The 17,884-nt window shown below is 44.2% G+C and overlaps 1 protein-coding gene across 1 annotated transcript in view; it reads right to left on the bottom strand.

Moving 5' to 3' along the window:
- Window positions 1-5,724: 5,724 nt before the first annotated feature.
- TTC9 (tetratricopeptide repeat domain 9) overlaps window positions 5,725-17,884 on the bottom strand; it is a gene marked incomplete at both ends in the record, with an annotated part of 33,362 nt that continues 21,202 nt past the window's right edge. Inside the window, 2 exons of the mRNA XM_084240930.1 lie at window positions 5,725-5,804; window positions 7,761-7,943. Coding sequence (XP_084097056.1) covers window positions 5,725-5,804; window positions 7,761-7,943 — 263 coding nt within the window. The remainder of the gene's footprint in view (window positions 5,805-7,760; window positions 7,944-17,884) is intronic.

Here is a 17,884-nt window from a genome sequence, read left to right as displayed (position 1 = left end):
GCTTGATTCTGAAAACCACCAGCATTTTCCCAAATGATTGTGGTGGAGTCTCTGATATGTGAGGACGCGTTGAGGAGTTGGGGCTTTCTCTGTCTGCTGGGAGTGCAGTGTGGGATATAGAAGATGAGCAAAAGTATTAGTAGCCACAGTATAAATGAGGAAATTGAGGCTGGGGGATGAAATGAAATGCCTTGCTTACTCTGTACCAGGCACAGAGCTAGGAGTCAGGTTTTTCTTACTGCTCCCAACACGCTTCAAAGGAGCATAACATTATCCTCATGGATATTTGAGCCTCTGGAAAATGCAGCAACTCCCCCGACATCACACATTTACTAGAAGGTCAAGCTGGTGTTCAAACAAAGCTCTGTTTATCCACTCTAAAAGGTAACAAGATTTTAAATAGTGAGATTGGCCTTCTGAAATGTCTGCTGGTCCACTCAGCAGTAGCTCCTTAACCCGGTTGGTTATCAGAAACATGTCAGGACATTAAAAAATTAAAAACAACCTCCCCACCCGACCCTGTAGTATCGTAAGCATTATCCCCATGAGTCTGATACAGCGGGTCAAACCAGAACCTGAAAATATTTATTTTTAAAAAGCCCTTCCAGTGATTCTGATGTTTTGAAAACCATAGCATTAGATCACGGGGCTTCTCTCTTTTTTTATTGTAAAGATTTATTTATTTATTCATACTAGAACTGGAGTGTAGGACAGAGGTGCAGGGTGGGGGGCGTGAGAGGATTCACCAGAGACAGAATGGGGAGCAGAACAGATGGACTGACTGAAATACACTGCTGAGGGCAGCAGCGGGCGAGTCAGGAGAGGTCTGCTACACCATGTGGGTTGCCTCCCTGGCCAGGGGTCAAACTTGTGCTGCAGAGGCTTCATAGTGCTGATGCTTAACCTCTTGCGCCACCAGGGAGGCCCACATGGCTTCTCTTTTAACCTAAGGCTTCTACAGTTTCAGAAACACAGATCCAGTCTAGCCCTGCATTTACCTCCCATGACATTAGCCACTGAGTCCATTATTCATTCATTCCAGACTCAACGCTCAACATTTATTCGAGCACTTACTGTGTGCTGGACATTGTGCTAGACATTCTGGCTACAAAGATGACTTGACCAATATGCTCACATTTAGAAATATTCAGGTAGTGGCGGAAATTCTAATTCATTGTAGCAAATGCGAGGCAGAGGCAGGTTCATGTGCCTAGGAATGCAGACCAATGAGTCAAAGAAAGCTTTCAAGCAAGTCCTTTATGCGTTGGCAAGATAAACACAGAGTTGGAGGGCTGAGGCATGGCCAACTAGCCTGAGTGAACAGCTTGGAAAGGCTCAGAGACCCAGAACTATGGAGGATCATAAGGAAAGCAGGACACCTTCAGGGATAGGACAGGAGACAAGCCTGGAAAGTCACGGAGAGAAATCACATAAAAGACTCTGTTTTTATGCTAGAGGTTTGGCCTTTAATCTAAGCGAGTGAAGAACCACTAAAGATGTTTAAGCCATGGAGAGTCAAAATGGTTGTGTTTTAGAAGACTCATTCTGATAGAAATGAGAAGATGAATCATGGGTAAAAGAAGCTGGCAACAGAGGAACAAATTAATTGCAGAATTAAGAATTTATGTATGTCAAAAAGCACCATAACAAAATTTGAAAGCAAAGCACTTGGAAAGCATATCTGCAATGTTTCTTGACAAAAATAATATTCTTAATAAATTACATATTGATAATAAAGGTAACCATATCAGTTTCAAATAAATAGAAAATTCACAAAGAAAGATGTATAAATGGTCAATAAGCACATGAAGATGTTATTCACTAGTAATCAAAGAAGTGCAAATCCAAACAACATTGCCATACTATCATTTTCCCCATCAAATTAGTGGATATTTGTTAAGTGACTATACCCATTACTACTGAGGATTCAGAGCAGAGGGCGCTTTCAAGGCTACACATAGGAGAGTGCTCTGTTTGGTACAAACTTTGTGGAGGAGAGTTGGCGCCATATATCAAAATTCTTAAAGGTAGTCAGGCAATTTCCTTCTAGAATTTCATTCTAAGGAGACAATTCTAGATGTGTGCAAAATTTAGCTACAGGAATGTCTGTTGCAATATTATTTACAGTGAAGATTCGGGACAAATGGAATAATCATTGTTAGGCGATTAGTTACCAAATGAGGGAGAAGCAGGTCTCTCTGTGTCATGAGACAGCCCTTGAAAAAGCTTAAGACAGGCAAAAAATGTGTTACATTCATGATGTAATAAGTGAAGTTGCGCAAGATGCAAAAAAGTGTGTCCAAGAAGCTACCATTTGTGTGTGACAAAAGAATATACATACACAAATATTTGAAAATGCATAAATGTCTCTGGAAGGACATACAAGTAATTAGAGGGAAACTAGATATTGACAGACAGGGCAAAGGAGATTTACTTTTTACTACAGAGTTTTTGAATTTTGTACCTGTTCATTACTACATATCCTAAAATATAAATACGCCTTTTGAAAAGTAAGTTATAAAATAGTATATACAGTGGGATCCAGTTTTTGTTTAAAAAAAAAAAAGTGCATGTGTACATTTACACCAAGGAGAACCAAAAGATACATCCAAAAAAGGTAGCAATGGTTAGCTTGGGTGATAGGATTATGAATTGGAGTTTGTCTTTTTTTTTGTCCCTAAAATTTCTACAATACACATATGAGGCCTTCATAAGAAAAGTATAATATTTAAAAGTGTAATATTTTCTCCAGGAAGTTTATAATGAAAGTCCAAGCAGGACATGACAAAGAGGGTCAGATCCAGGCCTAGTGCTCCAGGTATCATTCAGGTGACACTGCAAACTAAGGGCCCCATTAAATGTTTGGGATGTCTTGGGGAGAGATGGGGAGCAGGGAGCTGAATGTTTGGCAGCAGAAACACATTTGCTTTTGCTTATTAACTTGCTGAAATCCTTGTTGGACAAATGCACAGAAAACTCAGTCCGACCACCCCAAACATTAACCAACACCCCAGGCAACATTTTTCCCTAGGCTCATTTTGCATTGGATCTTAGTGAGTACAGCTCCAATAAGCACGTGTGTCGGAGTCACCAAATGAGCAGACGCCCCATGCACTCTTTCTCTGAGGCCCCACAAGTTTGTCCTCGCATAGTTCTGGTTTTTGACCTTTCTCTTTGGGATAGCAACAATCTTTCTCATTCTTTCCAGTTCTGGCCCAACTCATTCACTGAGGCAAGACCTCTCTCCTGCTCCATTAGGGACAGTTTCTCTGAGCCCCTCCTGGTGGCCTGAAGACCAGTTTGAATTGGTTCTGCATAGTTCACAGTCATTCCACCCTGAACACGCCTGATATCGCCTGAATCGGTTCTGCAGGTCAGCTCTGACCTCATTTTCATCTTTCACATCCTAACAAGCAATCTGCCAATTCACAAGCTTTCTGGCTGGAGGCTTGGGAACACAGTTTTGTACATTTGCCTGTGCTGTGTATGCTGCGGTGGGTCATGTGAAGCCATTTTGGAGGAAGAGGGCAGAGAGAAGGCTATGGTAGGGGTGGGGAAGGAGGTGTCAGCTGTAACAGGCCCTTTTTTTTGCCTGGCTGGAGACTTGGAGCAGCTATGTGACTATAACCTGTACTGCTGGCTTCTGGGCCCTTAGCAGTGACGGAATCCTGCTGTGGTGGAGACTCTGATTAAACAAATAACCCATAATTAACTCTGTGCTTCCTTTCCATCTCTACCTATAATTGTGATTCTTCCCTGATGCTGGGATGGATGAGGAATGGTAGGTAGGTTGGATATGTGCCTGCCCCCTCAGCACATAGAATAAAGACACAGAAATAACTGCTGGGTCTCAGCTGTCTTTTCCTGGTATGACGCTGTTCTGACCACTCAGGAGTCTGGTGTTAGGGCTGTTATTTTTTTGTTTTGGGCTAAAAGCAAGAGGCGGCCCATGTTCCACTGCTGACACAGTCAAGGCTTTCAACTTAATTCACACTATTCTGCCTTTGAATAGCTGTAACTCTTCAATATGATGTGTTGGAGAACAACTAACTGTACAGCAGTTAACAGCTAAAACTTTAGAGTCAGACAGACCTGATTTAAATCATGCAAGCTTTGGACAGTTAACTTCCTGGTTTTCAGTTTTTTTATCTATCAGGTGGACATATTATCTCCTAGGATAATTGCATGAAAGAAATAAGATAATACATATAAAGATCTGAGGATAGTGCATTTAATAAATGCTAACTATTAACATTATTGCATCTGTATTTTAATGTGTACAATATTATCTCTTTCACTAATCACACAAAAAATACATGAAAGTGCTTTGAAAATTTTAAAGCATCATATAAATGAAAGGTGTCATTGGTCATAATCTCAGATGAGTATTTCTCAACTCTTCCATCTCCTTGAAGACTGGAACTACATCCTTTCTTCCACAGCAGATTGCACAACGACAGGCAAACAACCAGCCCTCAGTAAGTGTTTCTTATTTGACTGAAGCAACATGGCGTAGCGCAAAGAACGTAGATATCAGGAGACCAGGCTGAGATGAAATTCGTTTAAGGCAGGAGAGCCAGTCTGCGGTCATAATTTATTCATTCAACAAATATTTGTTGAACACAATCTATGAGCTAGATATTGAGTCCAGATAATTTCATCAAAAAGAATCTGTACAAGTTCCCACAAAGCAAGTCCCTGGGCAGTCTCCACAATCCCAGCCTACTCTAAATGCACAAAGACAGCAGCCCACTTTGCCTACCACTGGACAAACGGCCCTTTGCTTTGGGGGAAGCCCCACCCCGCCTGGCTGCAAGTAGCTCCAACTAAGAGTTGGGGGAGGGGATAAGAGTGAGGGAGTGAGCGGCTTCCAACAGAATTGACAGGAACTGGCTGCCTGTTAATTTATTTTTATTTACACTTAATTAGTCCACAGTTCAACCCCCCATCTATACAATACCCTTTCACCTAGATGTCTACATCTCTCCCTCCCCCCATCACCTGCGTGGTCCACCTCTGCCCTTCTATAAATATGTCACAGCCGCCCGCTGGGTGGGCGTGTGGGAGAATGGTATGTGTGTCACCATAGGGCGCTGAGAGTGGGCCTCAATGGCATGTGAATCCTGGCAGAGTTTCAGATCCCTGAAGGGGAGAGAAGAAAGCACAAGCCAAGACAACAAGTGAGGAAGGGAGGCGGGGGCTGAGGTTACTGGGGCTGGGGGGAATCCAGTGCACAAATTCATAATCCTTGTGTTGGTGTAACAAATGCTTCTGGTGTTTGTCTCATCCCTGGACTTGTCACCATTGCCTTGAAATGCTCTGGTCTGTCTGTCAGAGGGTGTGCAGGGGTTCAGTCTGTGGGCTCCTTGCCTGCCGCCCTTGGGACGGTACACTTGTCAGGCTCTGTGTCTGTTGGAAGCATTGGCCAAAGTCAGAGCCACCACGACATTCAGGGCCCAAGAGTGTCCTCTCCAGTGTTGCTGCAGGTACTTCTTGGCGGCAGACCTTCTGAGAAGAGGATGTCTCTATAGCGGGTCCACCTGCCAGATTCCAGATTTGCACCTCTCCTTTTCACACTGGGAGTAGACAAAGAGTTGAGGGGCAACAGGTGAAGAGGGGGGCCAGAAGAAGTGGGGAGGAAAGAAAAAGCCCTGGTGGGCTCTCCAACAGGGGTGCCTGGAAGTCCCAGGTCAGGTGTGGGTGCAGCTCTCGGAGGTGCTGTAGTTACATGGCTTCCTTCTCTCTCTGGGAGCACCTGCTGAGTTTCATCTCCGTCAGCTGGATATACCGGATCACGTTGGTGTCTGTTAGAGAGAGACATACCTTAGGGAACAGCTGGTGAGGGGACCAGTTGGGTCTCCATAGAGTCAGGCAAAAGCTGTGCCTGTGGATCTTGGACAGGCCAGACTCTCAGCCAAGGATTCTTCTGCTGATCAATGGTGGCTGAGAGGGCAACCAGCATGTCCACTTCCTGACCCAGCCCTAGACAGATGGACAGGTCACTCTGACCCAGGGGACAGATGGGAAGGACAGGAGCAGGGATTTCTCCCTTCTGTGTAGCAGCCTATCTCAGTAGTATGAACTCATGTGGGGTTTAACTTTAGGAAAGTTACCAACTTCTCTCGAGCTTTGTGCAAAAAAACAGTCCCCATTTTTGAAGGCCTATTTTGAAGGCCTTCACATTCCCCTATTTTGAAAGCCCTTTTTAACCTTCATTATCTCATTTAATCCTCATGACACCCCCCAAGGTATGTGTCATCAACCTCACTGTGACAAAAGGGGAAAACTGGGCCTTGAAGAAATTAAGATATCAAGGAGACACACAGTAAATGGTGTGTCTGATTCCAAACCTTGTCTCTCTTGGGGATCATAATACCTTCCTCATAAAAGTATTGTGAGAACCAATATCCATAAGATCAATAAATATCAGTTGCATGTAATTTTCATCAAAGAGCTTAAATTGACTTTGTTTCACTGGTGGGTCTTATAAGTAGGGTCAGCAGCCATCTCATCACAAACTGGGGGATTTCCCCCAATTCCAGTCCTTAAATAGTTGGCAGGGCCTGCCATGGAATAGCTGGTTAGTTGTACACACACCAGAATATACACCAGGGGCTGCCTGGGATGTTTCCTTCTAGAAGTAGAAATGAATGCTGTGAAATACTCCTGCTTCCTTCTAGCCAGCATCCAGAACAGTGCTGGCATATAGAAGATGCTCCAGAAAATTCTGTTGAAACAGTTTAGTTCTTAGTCTTCAAGTTGCTTACAGTATAGTTAGGGGAACATGATTTATATACAGAAAACAGAAGAACAAAGACAAAAATAAAGACATTTACGTTCTTAAAAAAATTAAAAAAGATACATTTGCATATTTATAAGTTGATACTAAAGTTCTTAAAGACTTCTTAGAAGGAGAATTGCATTGAAAAAGATCAGGTATATAAGCAAAAGGGACAACCTGAAGTCAAAGTCATCATTTAAATATGACTTCTTCAGAGAGGTTCTTCCTGACCATCTGGTCTAAAAGAGCACCCCCTTTTACTCTTGTTTATTTTCTTCATAGCACTTACCACTACTAAATATTACATTATCTATTGGTCCATTTGTTCACTGTCCATCTCCCTCCATTATATCATAAACTCCTTAAAGGGAACAACCTTCCTTTGTTTGCTGTTATTTTGTTCACTGCTATGCACTTGGAAGTTTCGGGCTGCTGTACCTGCTCAGTAACTCTGTGAAATGAATGTATGGCTGAGCTCGTGGCCAGGAGTTTAAGCGAATGGCACAGAGAACACATACACTAAAGCAGAGTATCCGGCTCAAGAAGTCAGAGCATGCTTCCTGCAAGATGCTGGACTTAGCACTAAAATGATCCATTTATTTTCTGTATTGCCACCTAGAATGTGGGCTACTCACAAGTAGGGATGAAGTCTTTCATGTATATCCCTGAGTCCTAGCACAAATACTGGCACACAGGATTCAGTGTTTTTATTGGGTCAGTGAAGAGACCTGGAGTCTGGGTTGGAATAGACAAAGGAGTCCATGTTTGGCATTCTTGTATTTGAGGAGAACTGGTGCCAGGAAAGGAGTGGACTAGGGTGCTTTTGTCCTTCCAGGTCCTTGCACAGACCCGGGCCCTACTTTGACATGTCTTCCCCTGCCTTCCCCTGCCAGCCACAAAAGCTGCTGACTGCAAAGAAGAGGCCCCAAAGAGCTGCCAAAGGAGGCTCCCGGTAAGAAAACAGAAATTTCTGTCTTACCTGTTGGTTGTCGGGTCCTCGCTTCTTTCAGGTAGTAGAGTGCTTTGTCATAGTCTCCAAGGTGGTAGAAGGCCACACCAGACCTGTAAAGGGCTTTGAAGTTCTCCCCTTCCTTCTTCAGGACTTTGAGGCAATACTCTTTGACTCGCTCATAGTTTACCAGCTCAGCCTGGAGGAGGCAGGCTATAATACAAGGGGAAATGAAGGGAAAATGCCATCAACCAGTGTCTCACTTTAGTTCTTTCTCCCTGTCCAAAGATGGTTCAGGAATATTGTGCTTTAGTGCCATGGAGTTTGTCATCAAATAATCCTGGTTCTAGGACTCAGTTTCATCAACAACAAGCTGTGTGACACTGAGCAAGTACTAGCTTTGTATTATGGGTTGAGTTGTGTCTCTAAAAAAAAGATATGTTGGAGTCCTAACCTCCAGTACCTCAGAATATGACCTTATTTGCAAATAGGGTCTTAACAAATGTCTTCAGGTTAGAAAGGGATTGTTAGAATGGGTTCTAATCTAATACCATTGGTGGCATTATAAAATGAGTCCTATAGCCTGAATGTTTGAGTTCCTCCAAATTCCTATGTTGAAACCTGATGCCCAAGGTAATGGTATTTGGAGGTAGGAACTTTGGGAGGGGACTAGGCATGAGGGTGGAACCCTCATGATTGGGATTATTAAAGAGACCCTTGGCAACCCCTTTACACCTTCTGCTATGTGAGGATACTGGGAGCAGACAGTCTCCTATGGCCCAGGAAGTGGGCATTCATCAGACACCGAAAATGCTGGTGGTGGTGTGCTTCCCAGTCTCTGGAACTATGAGGAATAAGTGGTTGTCTGAGTACCTACTCCATGATGCTTTGCTATAATGAACTAAGTGAACTAAGCTAGAGAAAGACACACACTGAGGAAAGATGATGTGCAGAGATAACAGGGAGAAGGCAGCCATCTTTAATTCTGGGATGCTTGAGGCAAACAGAAGGTAGGAGAGAAGCATGAAACAAATTCTCCCTCACAGTAGAAACCAACCCTACTAATACCTTGATCTTGGACTCATATCTTCCAGAACTATGAGAGAATAAATTTCTATTTTTTTTAAAGATTTATTTATTTATACAAGAACTGGGGTAAAGGCCAGATGTGCGGGAGGGTGAGAGGACTCACCAGAGACAGAGTGGGGAACAGAACAGGCAGACTGACGAAATACACTGCTGAGGGGAGCAGCAGGTGAGACAGGAGAAGTCTGCCATGCCAGGTGGGATTCTCGCAGGCTGGCCAGGATAGAACCCGCGCTGCAGAGGCTGCGGACAGCCCCACAGTGCGGCACTCAACTGCCTGCTCCACCAAGGAGGCCCAAATTTCTATTATTTAAGTCACTAGTATGTTAGATTTTTGTTATGGCTGCCTAGAAATAAGCTACAAGAGGAAATAACCATTAACATTATCATTAACATTAACAATAACCAATAACATTAAATGTGACTGATCTTTGTCAAGGGCTTACCTTGCACCCAATGCTTGTCTCATTGCTTTACATTTGTTACCTGATATAATCCTTGGAACACTATAGTGTAGATCCCGTTATTATTCCCATTTTACAGATGGGAAAGCTGAGGCCCAGAGAGGTAATTTCCCAAGTTCACACTATATGAAATAGTCAAGGCTGAGATATAAATCAAAGTTGTCTGGCCACCCCACAGAATGGGAGAAAATATTTGCATACCATACATCTGACAAGGGACTGACATCAAAGATCTACAAAGAGCTCATACAACTCAACAAAAAGAAAACAAACAGCCCAATCAAAAAATGGGCAGAAGAGCTAAATAGGAACTTACACAAAATAGATGCATTGATGGTCAACAAACCCATCTTATCGCTTATCAAGTAAATACAAATCAAAACAACGAGATGCCACCTCACACCTGTGAGAATGGCTCCTATTAAAAGAAACAGAAACAACAAGAGCCAGTGAGGATGTGGAGAAAAGGGAACTCTCTTACATTGTTGGTAGGAATGTAGGCTGGTCCAGCCCCACATGGAAAGCTGTGTGGAGGTTCCTCAAAACACTAAAAATGGATCTGCCATATGATCCAGCAATTCTTCTCCCAGGTATCTATCCAAAGAACACAAAAACACTAATCTGAAAGGCAATTTGCACTCCTGATTATTGCAGCACTATTTACAATAGCCAAGTATGGAAAAAACCGAAGTGCTCAAAAACAGATGAATGGATCAAGAAAATGTGGGAATACTACTCAGCAATTAAAAAAAAGAGAAACTCATCTTTTGCAGCAACATGAATGGAGATGGATGGGCTTACGCTCAGTGAAGTAAGTCAGAAGGAAGAAGACAAATACTGGATGGTGTCTAATACCTGAAATATAGAGAAACCGAAAAAGGGTCAACAAAGACAAACTATAAAACCAATCCTTGAAAACTGGTCACAGATCTGAGGCATTCAAGAGAACAGGGGGAGAGGAAGGGAGAGGAGATGGGGTGAGAGTTGTGGGGAGAAAGCACAATAGACAATGGTGGAGGAGAGCTACGGTGCTTTAGTGGTGGGAGAGCTACGGTGTACACGCCTAAGGGTAAAAATCCTATATTATCAAAATATTAACAATGTAAATAATGTACTTCACTACATCATTACATGCTCAATGATGTAATGAATGGTATAAACATTAATTTAAAAAACTTAATTAATAAAAAAAAAGTTGTCTGGCTCCAGAGACCAAGTCTTCTTTATTAAGTTGTTGTGGGGATTATATAAAATAATGGCCATAGAGTACTTACTACAGGGCTTTGTACATGGTAGGTATCCAAAGTGTTATTTAATATTATTACAGTTCTATACCCCTGTCACCCCAGCAATGACAACTGCCTCTTTCTTCAAATTCTCTTCTATACATGTTTGTCTTTGCTGTTTCTGGGAGCAGGGAATCTTCTGATGGGCTAGTGACCAGCCTCATAAAGGGCACACCTCTGGACACAGGATGGCCTGGGCCAGAGGAGGCTCAGGTTGGCAGGTGCCTGTGGTGGAAACGCCTTCTTATTCAAAGTCAGCCACCTCTCAGAAAATCATCTCCCCTGGACGCTTCTCTCACTGGCTCTTAGTCACAGGGCTAGGACCAGGTGGAGGAAGCTGCTAGAGCCCTGGAGAGCAAGCACCTCCTGTAATTCTGTGCCCTAGCTGCTTCGCTTGTCCCCCTCACCCCAGGCCTGCAGAGCTGCCTGGAGTGACTAGGAGTAGGTGATGTTATACACATTGGAGGGATTACCAAAATAAAAAGAGGGAAGAAAGGTACCTGCTTACTTCAAAGCAAAAATCCCAGAGACTTGGGAGGCAAACTGAGACCTGGCCAGGGTGGGGAGTATGCTGAATCTACTCCATCGTGTCCAGCCTGTTCCCCCTGCCTCCCAACACACACACTGGCAGAACTGTCACTGGGGTAGAGGCAAGTCACTCATCTTAATCTTCAGGGGGTCTAACTTCAGCTGTTTCGATCCCATAAATAGCTTCCCAGGTAACAGAATGGCTGAGCACCTGCTTCCTTTTTTAAAATAAGTTTTTGTAGGAGTAACATTGGTTTATAACATTATCTGGGGTTCAGGTGGACGGCATTATAATCTGACAAATGTATATACTCCATCTGATCGCCATGAAAAGTCTCGTTTCCTTCGGCGACCATATAATTAAGCCCCTTTACTTGTTTCACCCACCCCCAGGCCCTTGTCCCCTCTACTAACCACCAATGTGCTCTCTGTATATGAGTGTAAGTTTTGTTTTGGTTGTTCATTTCCTTTGTTTCTTTATATTCCTCATGAGTGAAATCACTGGATATTTTGTCTTTAATCCTTCTGACTAATTTCACTTAACATAATACACTCTAGTCCATTAACATTGTCATAAATAGCAAGAGTCCATCTTTTCTCATAACTGAGAGTACCATTCCAGTGTGTGTGTGTGTGTGTGTGTGTACACCACATCTTCTTTATCCATCTACCCACTGATGTGCACTTTGGTTATTCCATGTCTTTGCTACTAAACTTTATAAGAGATCAGACTTTTTTGGTGGGCATTTTGGACAAAAGAGTCAACATCCTTTTGCAGACTGAGAGGGAGCTGAACCACACACAGTTTCTTAAGTTGAAGGTGTGAAAAGCAGGAAGTGGAAGGGAATCAGCCCAGATCTAGAAACTGACCCATCAGGTTTCACTGGTTACTGGGCAGAAAGCCAAGCAAATGGACTGAAGCAGCAAACTGCTGACCCCAGGGGTGTGGGCAGCTGTGGTTCTCAGAGAACCTGGTCCACTGAGCACAGCCCTCCTTCCTTCACCCCTCACCTCAGCCCCAGGCTTTGGAGTATCCTGGGGTGCTCACACAACTCTGTGGACTGGGAGGGGTTTCTGTGTGTGAACTTGACTGGCCGCTCCCTGTGTGGGACTCAGCTCCAACACCTGCTCCCAGAGCTACAGGATTTCCTGTCTGCTCTTTCCACATGCCCCCAACCCCCACCGTGTGTCCTCTCAGCCAGGCTGAGCAGCCTTCTTCCTATCCGGCCCTCCATCTTCAATCAGGCACTTCTGCTTGCTGACCGGAGCAGTCTAGGAAAAGGACCTTTGTTTATTTTTAAAGTTTTCAATTGTCTAAGATGCAGAACTAGGGGTAGTACAGAGAAAAGAAGCCTGAAACCAAAACGTCACCTCCTCCCCCTGAAGACAAAAGGACCAACAGCAGTCAATTTCTGTGACTCATTCACGAAAATGTTTCAGATTCCTGTGCAGAGCAGTGGGAATTGTGATGCCTGGATGTGGCCCAGGGCGTGGAGCCCACAGGTGTTCAGAGCAGGCCTCGGGGATGTGCCGCTTTAGCCAATGGATATTGCCAGTTCAAATCAATGGAGACGCTGCAGGCTCATGAGATACTTTCACTGCGCCCTAAACTACCTAGAAGGATGCAAATTGGGGGTGTCTTATCCAGAATTAGGGTTACTACCAGAAACAACATTTATCTGAATATAGCAGGGCAGGCATCTAACAACAGAGCACCTGCCCTGTCTTCTCATCATGTGAGATCCCTCCCTCTCTCCATGAAGTCCCAGCCCTTTATCCTGTCCCTAGTTCAGGCTATACACTTCATTTTACATTTCCTTTCTTGGACCCCTCCTGCCTATGCAGTCTGCCTTTGGGTATAAAATTAATTTTTTTTTTCTCATACTAATATGATGTTAATTTGATCAGTTGACCAGTACGAGGAGACCCCAGAGGAGTAGAGGGAAACTTCCCCTTCTCCCTAACAAGCCCCTCTTGGCTCTAGATGTGTAGCCGGGGAACAGGGAGTTATCACAGGTCCAAATGGCCTTCATCCTAAAAGGCTGGGCTGAGATAGGGAACTGAGATAAGAAGCCAGGGGTGCCAGGCCAGAGTCCCTATTGGGGAGGGTAGGGGAAGGGTAAGAGAGCAATGCTGTCCTCAGCCCCACCTACAGGCGACTGCTGGCCACCTCTGTAGTCTGATGGGGAAGCTATTTGGGGCACATATAACAAGCCATGGGATAGGTAAGATAGGATGTCTGTAGACACACCTTCAAGGTGAGGAAATTAAGAAGGAGCAGTTGACCAGCAGTCTGCTGATTGGCTTTCCCTGGCCCGATACCAACTCCCCCAGGCCCTGGGGGCTGCAGTGGACTATCCCACAGGCCTTTCTTCCTCTCAGTTGTTAATCTCTTACCCAATGTCAGAGGTAGGACTCAGTATACATGCATGTACAATATCCTTTCAATTTTATAGCAACTCTATGAACTAGGTTCTATTTTTATTCTTCTTTCACAGATGATGAAACCTAGTTTTAGGGAAATTAAGTAACCCACTAAGGGTCATTCAAGCAGGAGGTAGTAGAGTGATGATATCCATCCACTTCTGCCAGGCTCCCAAGCCTGCTCCTGACCTTGGGTGTCTGGAGTGGCTGCATGTGAAGCCCTTGGAAGTACCCATCACCCATGTAAACTACCATCCTGTGTTCCTGAGTTAAAAAGCAATGCCTAGCTGTACTGGGCACTGGGATCAGTTGATGATGAACCAAACATTCCACTCCATCCTGGAACGGATGGGCTGGCAGGGAAGGCAGACTTAGATCATCTCAAATACTCCTGCATACCAAGTACAGTGAAGGAGAAGGGAAGAATGGGTGGGGGGAGGGGCTCTCGGCCAATATAAAGTATTACGAGAGGGCTTCTTGGAAGGAGTGGTATTTAAGTTGGGGTCCAAAGACGAGTGTTTCTAAACCTCAGCACTACAAAGATTTTAGGCTGGATACTGTTTTTGTAATGGGGTTGCCCTGTGCATTGTAGGATGTTTAGCATTCCCTTATTTCTACTAGATGCCAGTTGTGACAACCAAGGAAAAAAATGTCTGCAATTATCTTCTGGAAGGTAAAACCATGCATTTCAAAATAACTGATTTAGACGGATTAGATGGAAATTTTTATAGACAGAGGAGTTGGGGTAGCGGGAGAGATGGAGGAAGGCAAGGGGAGGTGGAGGGAGGGAGGGATGAGGGAAGGGAGGAGAAAGAGAGAGAGAGAGAGGAATGTATTATCTGAGAAGCTTTGGGAAACCATTCCTGACAGGAGCAGAAAGGCAAAAGACAAAGGTGAAAGGGATCATGCTCAGCGAAATAAGCCAGAAAGAAAAAGGAAAATACCGGATGGTCTCACTCATAGCAGGAATCTAGAAAACTTAAATAAGGGACCAGGAAAATGAATAACTAGAAGAAAGTGAAAATCAAAATCAACAAAAAACTATGAACCAGAGACACTCTATGGAGGGTGGGGGGCGGGAAGGGGAGGGATTGGGGTCAAAATAAGGGGGTTGCAATTGTATGGGGAATATAAAAATAAAATTTATTTAAAAAAAAAAAAGCAAGATGAAACCAGGACACAAAGACCCTCTGGTCCATTTTGAAGATCTGGGACTTTATTCTTGAGGCTAGAACGCATTTGGGTGGTGAAATGATGGTGACTAGGTTGACTCAAGTGCACACAGAAAGGCAGGAGAAAGGGATCAATTTAAATGGTATTCAGGGGACCCCTGAAATATTCTCCCTCTGCTATTACATTCATGTGGTTAGAACCCTTCCGTGGCAGGGGGTTGGGGGAGCGTCTTAGATTGTCATTTAGGATTCAATGAAGTTGGACTCGATGATTCGGGAGTGTCTTCCATGGTGTTGTAACCTGGTCTCTGGTCTCTGTTTGAATTAAAGTTTATGCTACAGTGTCTATGCTCTGCTATGAAATGCATGGGTCATTATTTTAGCATACTGGGTTAGGAATCAGGAGCGCTGTAGTCTAGCCCACCCTTTGCCACTATCAACATTATGAAAGCCACTTTCCCTTTAAGGCCTCAGTTTCCTATCTGTAAAATGAAGGACCTGCACTTCACTGAATAATCTCTACCACCCATTTTGTTCTAACAGCCTATAAATATGAATGTTCACCACTTAATAGAAGAAGGATGTTGTTTCTCTGCTTCCTTTTCAAAAGGAATGCCATTCTCTCTCTGCGTTATGGCAACACACCTTCTGTTGGGGATGATGGCCAGGACTGGTAGGGCAGTGGCCAAAAGCATTTCTGAAAGACAACCTTCCCATTCTGTGGAGTTTTGTTTTGTTTGGGCCTAGAGATCGGACTCTGTTCTGATGTGGTGCTCCCAAGCAAAGCTCTGGGGGCGGATTTTCCCTGACTGCCACTGTCAGTCTCAGCAGAGGCGGCTTTGGACTTGGGGAGGCAGGTCTTAATCTGGATGGAAAGGAAGCTCATTCCTGTCCGGAGTCTTGGCTCTAGTCCATATTTGTACTCAAAGACACAGTCATTTGGTGCAGAAGGGGTGCAGGGTGGGGAGACACATCCACAGTGGACACGGGAAGATGGACCTGGCCTCCCGGCCAACTGTATCTGGAAGCCCTTTAAAAAAAATGTTTTTAACCTCCTGGTGCCCGGATCTTCTGACAAGTTAGAATAAATGCTGCAGCCTGAAATCAGCCAAGCTGTGGAGAATTAAGACAAACAGCTATTCATGCTTGGGAAGAAGTGCTAGAAGAGAAACACCCTTCCCTGAGCTTAATATGCTGACCTGGGCGACACACAAGAGAAAAGTAAAACAGGGGGAGAAGAATTAAGGCTGCAAATCCTTAACCACCCCTCCCAGGTGGCGAGTCCTCATTCACTGCCAACCTTGGATGGCGGGGATATGATTTTATGAAAAGAGCTGGCAGACTTCCACAAATGGACCTGCAGCAGGAAAATCCTAAGGGAATCAGCACCTTAAAGAACCCCATTGCACACTCACGCACTTGGAAAATCTTAAGTATGGTTTTCCTAAAGAACCACACACGAGACCTCAGGCTAAAACATGTCAGGTTCTCCTGGCTCTGGCACCTGTTTTGTTTTTGTTTTTCCTGGTGCAAGCAGGGCATACTGACTGCCCGGGCAAAATGCCACTCACTGGCATGAGATGAAGGGAAACTGGATGCAAGGAGGAAGAACAAGTTCATGTAGCTGTTGGTTTTCTTCTTACGGCTGATTTACTATAGTTTGCCCTGACCTGATGGACGGAAGGAAAGCATGACCCCTCTGGGGCCAGGAGCAAGGAGGAGGCGCCCACTCTGTGGGGTTGAATTATGTTCCGCTCTCCACAAAGGTATGTTGGAGTGCTCATCCTCAGAACTTCCAGAACACGATCCTATTTGGAGAAAGGTATCTTAATTTTTTTCTGTATTGAGTTAGCATTGTGTATATGATTTATATAATTTAGGGGACTAGGTTCACAGCTCCTCAGATGTGTGATATGACACCAATGCCACCGCAAAAGCTGGAGAGAATTGTGTCAAATGAGGTCATTAGGATGGATCCTAGTTCAAAATGATGGTGACCTTATAAAAAGGGCAAGTTTGGATGCAGAGCCAGACACACAGGAAAGACAATGTGAAGAGATGGGAAAATAACTATCTATAAGCCAATGAATGCCCAAGGCCATTAGAAGGTAGGAGTGAAGCTTGAAACAGATTCTCCTTCGATAGCTCTCAGAAGGAACCAACACTGTCATCCCTGAGATCGGGGCCTCCTGTCCTCCAGAACTGTAAGACAACACATTTCTGTTATTTTAAGCCCCCCAGTCATGGTCCTTTATATGGCAGCCTTAGGAAACGAACACACTTTACTACTGTGTAATAGTATATTAGAGAACAGGAAGGAGCTTGGATCTGGACAGAGGTGACATTCAGAATAGTTAACAATTGGGGTAGGTCACAGCCACCCTGGATAGCCTATAGTGTAATCCCAGTTCTAGGGAGTCCTGGCTTTATCTGGAGATACAGTCCTGGGCTGGAATCCAACCTCCCCCTCTTACTAGGCAGGCCCTTGAGCATGTTACTTACTTGCCCTGACCCTTCTTCTTATGTATTAAATGAAGATAATAATAGCTATTTTGTGGCAACTCCTTGGATGGTAAAAATGAGACACTGAATGTATTCTTCATGCCTCACACAGTGTTGAATACAAAACCTGATGCCCCTAAATGCTAGTTCCTTAGAAAGCCATTTACCAAATACGGTTTGTCCAGCAACATGTATATTAATCAGAGAAAAGGTCTATTTTGAGTTCTATTCATTCTATATGATACATACACAAAGTTAAGCTTAATTTAAAGTACAATTTCAAGAAGAGGTCAGATTATATTTTGGAGAGATGCTCAGGGGGTCTTTTATAGAGGAGCAATAGGGATGTAGCAATAGGGATGTAGTGCAGTGATGGGAATTTTTTTTAGATTGATTTATTTATGCATACAAGAACTAGGGTACAGGCCAGAGGTGCAGGGGGTGAGAGGATTCACCAGAAACAGAGTGGGGAGCAGAACAGGTGAACTGACTGAAAATACACTGCTGAGGGGAACAGTGGGTGAGCCAGGAGAGGTCTGCTGTGCCATGTGGGTCACCTCCCTGGCAGGGGATCAAACTCATGCTGCAGAGGCTGCAGATAGCTTCATAGTGCTACGCTTAACCCCTTGTGCCACCAGGGAGGCCCCAGGGATGGGAATTTCTATCAACGATGTTCACATTCAGGATGGCAA

The sequence above is a fragment of the Talpa europaea genome, assembly GCF_964194135.1.
Source record: "Talpa europaea genome assembly, chromosome: 8".
NCBI lineage: Eukaryota > Metazoa > Chordata > Mammalia > Eulipotyphla > Talpidae > Talpa > Talpa europaea.
The sequence above is the reverse complement of the archived record's forward strand: the minus strand, read 5'-3'. Positions and strand labels throughout refer to the sequence as shown.